This window comes from Cupressus sempervirens, chromosome 3 (genome assembly GCF_028749045.1).
Source record: "Cupressus sempervirens isolate cs-2001-9-10 chromosome 3, ASM2874904v1, whole genome shotgun sequence".
Classification (NCBI taxonomy): domain Eukaryota; kingdom Viridiplantae; phylum Streptophyta; class Pinopsida; order Cupressales; family Cupressaceae; genus Cupressus; species Cupressus sempervirens.
The window spans coordinates 1,064,434,206-1,064,442,058 of NC_143120.1; the positions used below are offsets into that span (position 1 = coordinate 1,064,434,206).

General features: G+C 33.5%; 1 protein-coding gene across 1 annotated transcript; it reads left to right on the forward strand.

The window, feature by feature from the left end:
- The first annotated feature begins 2,263 nt into the window (after positions 1-2,263).
- LOC149570411 (WAT1-related protein At4g16620-like) lies at positions 2,264-6,211 on the forward strand. The gene is made up of 7 exons (XM_089823067.1): positions 2,264-2,648; positions 2,867-2,929; positions 3,023-3,139; positions 3,247-3,499; positions 3,774-3,935; positions 4,350-4,501; positions 5,841-6,211. Exons 1-7 carry the CDS (start codon positions 2,446-2,448, stop codon positions 5,995-5,997), a joined length of 1,107 nt encoding a protein of 368 aa, XP_089679193.1. The 5' UTR covers positions 2,264-2,445; the 3' UTR covers positions 5,998-6,211.
- The last annotated feature ends 1,642 nt before the right edge of the window (positions 6,212-7,853 follow it).

The following is a 7,853-nucleotide window of genomic DNA, read 5'->3' on the forward strand; positions in this document are numbered from 1 at the left end:
TCAAGATGCTCAAAAGCTGCTTCAATGGAGATGGGTAATGGCAAATTGGTAGCTTTGTGAGCTCTCAATTTAGCATTATAAGGGTAAGATTGATGGCTTTGGTTCTCAAAATAGCATGGTAACTTTAGCTCAAAGATTGTTGATGAAATGGCTTGGGATGGGATTCAATTTATAGGCTAAGGGGTAGAGGGATGGAGGGCTTAGATGCAAGGATGGATGAAGGCTTAAGGAGGGCTAAGATGCACTCAAAGGGGAGCACATGGATTGTGCTTGTTTAGCACCAATGGGAAGGTGACACTTGTCACAAGGAGGATGAGTGTGAGAGGGTAGGGTAAAGGGTTGGTTAAAGGCATGATGAGTGGGGTTGAGTATGTAAGAGGGATGTAAGAGGAATGAGTGTGGAAGAGGGAAGAGTGTGGAAGATGGGTGTAAGAGTCATGAGTGGGCTTGTAAGAGTCTTTTATGTTTTGTAAGAGCACTCATGACTTAGTGGTTGGGCTTTTTGAGGGGAGACTTTGGTTTGGATTAGGAAAGTCTTAAACTTGTTTAAGAAATGTGACAACATTAGGGGGTGGATTAGGCTTGGGTTTAGGATTAGATTAGGGATGTTAGAGATGCGCAAGTGGATGGCATTAATGAGGGTGGGTGAGTTAGTGGCTAAGCTTGGTTAGTATGGGTGGATGGGGTGGATTAGGCTAAATGGAGGATTAGAGATAGGTTAGGAGTTTTTGAATTTGAGGATTTCATTTATCAAATAGATTTATTTAATAAATGGGGATTTTTGGAATTAGATAGGAGAAAATGATTTAATTGATAAATAATAGATTATTTGATTTATCAATTAGGACTATAGATGATTAATTAAATTAATCAACTAGGGATGGCAAAGGATTAATTAAATAAGAATTTAATTAATGATGCCTTTAGAGATGGCTAAATTAGATTACCAAAGCAGTGTAATCAAATTTAGGTGTCTACAATGAGCTCTAGATAAATCTATAAATACTAAATACTTATACTTATTTGTATATTTAAAGTATATACAATTAATTAAATACGTCCAATGGTGTCTTTTTTTTTTTGGGAAGGGCAATGAGCTGGGGGAGAGGAATTATTATCTCTCTTATTTGAGATATCTATATTGTTCTTTGGCTATAAAGGTGTGGAAACTCATTGATAACTCTTTTACTTTTAATAGAAAAAATGAAAGGATGCTTATGTAATAGAATTTCCATATTAATTTGGAAAAAGAGAGGGGGAAAAACTACCTTCCCATGAGAAGACATAAGAAATTGTAGTAACTAATATGTATTTTTTTAATATAGTAGCTTTACATAATATGACAAGGATAATGAGAATTTACATTACTGTACAAAATTGCATTACCATGAGAGTGATGATAACTAATTAAAAATTATTTGAGCATGCCTTTAAATTAGATTGTATGATAAATTTTTAAACAATGTAAAAAATTAAATTAATTAGCACACAATCTATTCTAAGAATAGTAAGTCACTAGCAATTTCATTGATTATGCAAATATGAGAATATTTATTTTTTTATTAGTAATATTTCGCTTTTGACTAGAGCCACAAACCAATAAGGCCACAAATCTAGGGGACCTCATCCCCGAATCCAACATCCAAGACTTGCGAGCACGAAAACCCAACAGGGACATCAAGCCCGATGAGCACAACCAACACACTCCCAACGTGGCTCCGGTATAAGGTTCGTGACCTCTCCTGGTCCTACGACAATCTTAAGAGTTGAACACCGTTATCTACATCTCCATTGACTTGAACGTCATTCAACATGAACACTATAACCTCCATCTCCCTTCTCCTAACAAGTGCACTAGTAAACCTAACATACACTAACAATGTTGGAGTCAAGCAAGGATTTGAAGAGTGATTGCACTATTAACAATACAACCACAAGACCACTAGATAATCCTCAAAATATTCATATTATTATATTATATTATTAATATTTATTTAGTTTATAATATTAATTTAACTTTTCAATTTAATAATATTTGGTGGTTTCTCATTAAATATATACTTTATTTTGTTATACTTTATTTTGTTAACAACTAAGTTAAAAGATGAGTGTTTATTGTGTCACTTTTGTGGCTACCAAGTTTTAAACATCTATTAAGCCAAAAACAAAAAAAATAGATTATATTTAGCAAATAAATTAATAGCTAATTTAGTTGATTAATTAAAATATTCTTTATTAATAAGAAAACTATCCGTAAAGGTTTAAAGAAAAAGATATAATTGGCAAACTATGATTGAGATTTTTTCTTTTTTTTTTTTTCTAAAAAATTTGAAGGGGTGTGTGAGATTGGTTTTTACGCAGGCTTTACTACCTTATCCAGTATATGCTACAAACACTATGTGGGTGTATACTTGTACTGCGTAAGAAAGCTTCCTGAAAGTAAAAATGTATACTCTGGGAGGCTCTGTTCTTAGCTTAGAGGATTTAGCCATCTATGTCGCCTTAGTGGGTTCTCAGATTTCTATTGCTGCCATCTCCGTTCTCTTGGGAAATCAATTGGCAAAGGGTGCAAATCCCTTGATTTTTGTGGTTTATACCAATGCCTTTGGTGGCCTGTTTCTCAGTCCTATTGCCTTCTTCCTTGAAAAGTAAGTAGTCTTTTCCATCACGAATTCTCTTGAGGATATATTTGGTGGGAATTCAATCTTCGACTTAACAGTAAAGCTCTCCCAAAAAGTGGGAAGGATTTTGTTTCAATTGGGGTCTACCTTTTAAAAATATCAGAGGGTTAAATAATATTGCTCCGAGATCTTTGAGGGGATGATATGTGCTTAAATCTGTTCATATTTATGTTGGAAAATTGCAGAAACAAGCGGTCCAAAGTGAATTCCTCTCTGTTGGCTCGATTGATTATGCTCTCTCTTGGCGGGTGAGTCGATTTGTAGCTCAGGTTTCTCTTTAAATTGATGAAAAATAATCAAGATCCGAGTTTTGATGCCCCGTTTTGTGTGTTTTATTGAAGTGTGTGTGCATTTCAAACGTTATTATTGATGGGGTTGAAGGAAACGTCTCCTTCATTCTCTACAGCAATGCCCAACTTGTCACCAGCACTTATCTTCCTCATGGCATGGGCTTTTGGGTGAGTAGTACTGTATAATCACATGTTTTCTACTTGTTGAAAGACTGGGCTTTTATACTCCTATGGTCTAATTGGTGCTTTTTGTATTTATTTTTTTTGCTTTGTAGGATGGAGAAAGTAGACATTAAGTCTGCAAGTAGCCAGTTCAAGATTGTGGGAACAGTACTTTGTGTGTCTGGAGCAATGGCCATGAGTTTCCTCCGTGGTCCTGCTTTAAGCCAGCTCTGGTCTTCACCAAACCCTCATCCACATAACACTATCCCTAACTTTATGCACGAGGGGAATTCAGAGAAAACTATCACCGGATGCATTTACCTCTTAACAGCTGTGACAATCATGTCATCAGTCATGATAGTACAGGTGGAAGCCAAGATTAATTATTATTATGTGTTGCGATTAATTATTATTATTCTTTGTTAAATTCAAGGAGAATTGAATCCAAGACCTCCCAGATAAGAGGCTCACAATTCACCATTGTATTGTAGACTCTTGTCTCGATTCTATTTGATTTTTGTCATCCTCTTTTCCTAATTTTTAGTCCTGGTAACAGAGACATTGGTCACACTCATGAAGGTCTTGCTTTTAACAGTTGTGTCCTTGAATTGTGACTAAAATTTGTGAGCATGCAATGCAGGCAGAGACAATGAAAAGCTTTCCAGCCCCAATATCCCTGGCAGCACTCACAGAACTTCTGGGCTCCATTGAAACTGCTGCTTTGGTAGTGTTTTTGGACAAGGGTGTTGATGCTTCATCATGGTCTCTTCAATGGAGTGGGGTTGTCACTGTTATGCTTGGGGTGAGTCAAACAGATGGACTTATCTCCCATTCTCCATTAATAAAATTACAATAACTAATTTCCCATGGCCTTGTAGCTACTCCTTCCATTGACCTAATAGTATTTGCTTATGAGTTTCAGTGTCCTAGTTGGCATTTGGACAATTTTCAAGCCTGACTTGCTCATTATAAGGAAAAAAAATGTTAGAACTAGAATCTATGTTCAGCAATAAAATACTTGCATTATCTCTTGATTCAGCTTGCACGGCTTCCAAATTGTGGCTTAAATCCACTCTCATTCTCTCTCACCACCCAAATTCCCTTTCCTTTTCGTAAATAGTGTTATTGATCCTTTGGTTGTATTTGAGTGGTTTCATTTCACAAATTTTCATCTACCAAATTGGGAAGTAAGGAACCAAAATTGCTCATGTTGCAGGGAATCCTTTGCAATGCAATGCTTTCTACTTTGCTACTTTGGTGCGTTCAGAAGAAGGGACCTGTATTGGTGTCAACATTCAGCCCCATCTCTACTGTTTGCTCTGCTATCTTATCGGCCTTCATTCTTGGGGAAACCCTGCATCTGGGAAGGTCAGGCTTTCTTTTGTACTTTTTTGTTAGGAAATATTGTTAACTCAGGTTTTAACAAAATGAAACGGTTTTTAGATTTAAACATTAGTATGAAAATTAAATAAATGGAGCACTGAATAAATAAATGATCTATATCCAGCTTTAATCGAATACTCTCCATTGGGTGAAGGAGCCCAATTCAGCTCGTCATTTTTACTATGTGGAAAAATCTCTCTCAGACATAACTTTCCACAGGTGCTGTCAATGATCTTTGATAACATGAATAGCATCACTCAAATCATTGTTAAATATCAGCGGAAGCAAACCCTGCCAAGAGTCCTCCCAAAATTTCACTGGTTCTCCATTGCGCACTTCTTAAGAGACAAAATTTGTGATGATTTTCCTAGAAGATATCAAAAAATTTCACATAGCTGAACCATTTGGAGGATTAGATACTGATATAATTCACTTGGAATCCAAGGAATCTAAATATTTTTCTTGCATCATTTTGCACCACTTACTTTCAGGTGTCTTAAGCATCTGTCATATCAGTTTAGCACCAAACACGACAGTCAGGTCTTGTTCATATCATGCAATCCAATCTCACCACTGTCTTTATCATAAACCATTTATCCATGTAGTAATATTGATCTATGTTTTATGAGTAGTCATTTGTAAGAACCCGTCTTCAATCTTTCTTCTTTGTGAGTATCACCTAAATGTCTTGAGTGTTGAGTAGACCATTCATTCTAAGATTTGCATACAAGGTCAGATTTTCATGTTGTTTTCATTGGTCTGATCCTCATAATTCAAAATTTACCCACCATATAGATTTTCACACCATTTTCACTATTGTAATTCTCATAATCTGCCTACACAATGCTATAAGAATGCAAAAAAATTTAGTAAAATAATTTTTTCTTATGCATATTTAGATTTGTGCTTTTATAATAGTGTCATTGTATGACAACAATAATATAACTTTTATAAAACATTTGTCAACAAATTTGACTCAAAACTACAATTAAATCCTATTAACAATATCATAATATTTTATATATCAAATCAATATATATAATTATATAAATATAGAAATAAGCAAAAATAATATTATTATCCTAAAGTTTAAGAAATTTATTCTATAATATTAAATTATGAAAATTGAATTAAAAACATTCTCAAATAAAATTAAAAATAATAAGACATCTGATTCTGTAAACCAACTTAATTTGTTAAAGTAATTTATTTAAAAAAAATTAGTATGCCCCTTTTCCTCTTAAATATTCTATATTTGTAGAAAAGAAATATTTTAATATATTTTTCATATTATGATGTTGTATTATTAATAAATTTTTAACAGTGCATTTGGCGCGTTGTTGATATTTGGAGGTTTGTACCTGGTTCTATGGGGCAAGAGCAAAGAAATTATTCCTATAAAAACATTTTTAGATGAAGAAGAGCAATTAATCACTTCTGCAGAAACATCAAAAGATATGGAAAAGCCTCTATTACAGTGATGGCCATAATCTCTTTAAAAAGGTCATGTATTTACTATATGTAAGGTAGCTCTATAGCAGATATATTAAAAATAAAAAAATGCATGATAGATTCTATCAAAGAAGAACAAAGATATCTTATATTTTTAAATTGATGTCTATAAGTGGAATATGGTACTCTATTGTATGGTCAAATTAGTTTGTGATTAATTGTGAAATTTAATATTGTGGATAAGGGTCAGTTATCTCTAAGTTTGTCTTAACAAGTTAGACCACTTTGTAGATCTTGATAAGGATCTCTTGATATGAATTTGAATAAATTTTAACCTCTCTTATATTTTAATTGTTGTATATATCACAAATTTGATGTGAAAAAGAAAATATTTTATTATTTTAAATCATTATATATATGATAAATTTTGATGGTGTAGATATCTTTTGGTTTAAAATTATTGTATCTATGATAAAATTTGATGGTATGGATATTTCAAAGTGTTTAAATTGAATTATATATGATAAATTAGGATGAAATATATATATATATTTGGCATTGTTAGTGTTGGATGTATGATTATTTTGATGATGAAAAGTAAAGAGATTTTATGTATCCAGATAGTTATATATTACATGTTTTGATGAATACCTATGTTTTTAGATTGTTGTATATATCACATATTTTGATGAAAAATAATAATAAACATTTCATGTTTTTAACTTGTTTTATATATATGAAAGATTTTTGTGAAGAAAAATATAGAAGTTTCATATTATTTGACAAATTTCATAAAGAAACAATAGAGATATTTTACATTTTTAGATTTTTGTATATGTTTTTGATAATCAAATGTGAAAAAATAATGGCGTTATCTCTTACAAAAGGTTTAAGGAGAACATGAAATCAACTAAATACATCAAGTTCTAGAACAAACCATTAACAACATAAACAAAACAAGAAACCTTGGTAATTAGAATAACTCCCTCGAATCATGGGTTGGGGGGGGGGGGGGGGGGGGGGGGTGTGTGGACGAGGGACTATCAAGTTATTCTTCCTTTCTCAATGGATAAATATCTAGGAAATACTTTCAATAGGGTCCCCTCCACCAGGGGGAGGTGATGGAACCCCTTCTAAAGACAAATAACATTAGGAAAAAAATGATGCTAGTGTTGTGCCTCTATAGCCAAAGGTTGGAAAAGATCGAGAGAAACTGTCAAAAAAAGGTTTGCGAGGCCATAGAGAATTGCACTAACAACAAGAGGTGGTGTTGGGTTCATATGCTCCCCCAAAATACCTAGAGCATTATCTTGGGGAGTCATCATCATCCTATAAAGAATAATCAAAGGAAGCATTAGAGGCCATGAATGTCAATTGATCATCATTTGCATGCCTCCACCAAGTGACAACACCTTTACAGCATGAGAGAATAATTAGTAGTCAATTGATCAATAGACTAGAATTGTCTACATTATAAGGTGAGACCTTCATAATACAATTATTTGGTCCAAGGTCTATCCCCAACCATGACAACTGCACAATATTGGAGGGGTATGGATATGTTAATGTCCACCAAAATGCAAGCGAATGTGGAGAGGCTCATAGTTGTCATAGTCACATCCATCTCTAAGAAATAACTAATAAAGTTTCCAAGTCTCAAAACAAGAGTTCTCCCAAAAATGAAGGGGAAGATCTAGGAGATGATCTCATAATAGATGTATGTTGAGGAGTTTAGCAAGAGGGTTGCATGAGATTCTATAGGGCTTGGCCAAGAGAGAGTGATTCCCTCAGGCCCCCAACTTACTTAGCATGATTGATCTATATGTTAATTATGCAAACAAATATATTATGCATAATCATAAATAAAAAAATAAAACAATTACAC

What these genes read in the sequence shown, in the direction of transcription:
- LOC149570411 (XM_089823067.1), top strand. Translation starts at nt 2,446, where the DNA reads ATGTATACTCTGGGAGGCTCTGTTCTTAGCTTAGAGGATTTAGCCATC. An exon ending in ATTGCCTTCTTCCTTGAAAA is followed by an intron (nt 2,649 to 2,866) that starts GTAAGTAGTCTT and finishes GGAAAATTGCAG; the next exon opens with AAACAAGCGGTCCAAAGTGA. An exon ending in GAAACCCTGCATCTGGGAAG is followed by an intron (nt 4,502 to 5,840) that starts GTCAGGCTTTCT and finishes AATTTTTAACAG; the next exon opens with TGCATTTGGCGCGTTGTTGA.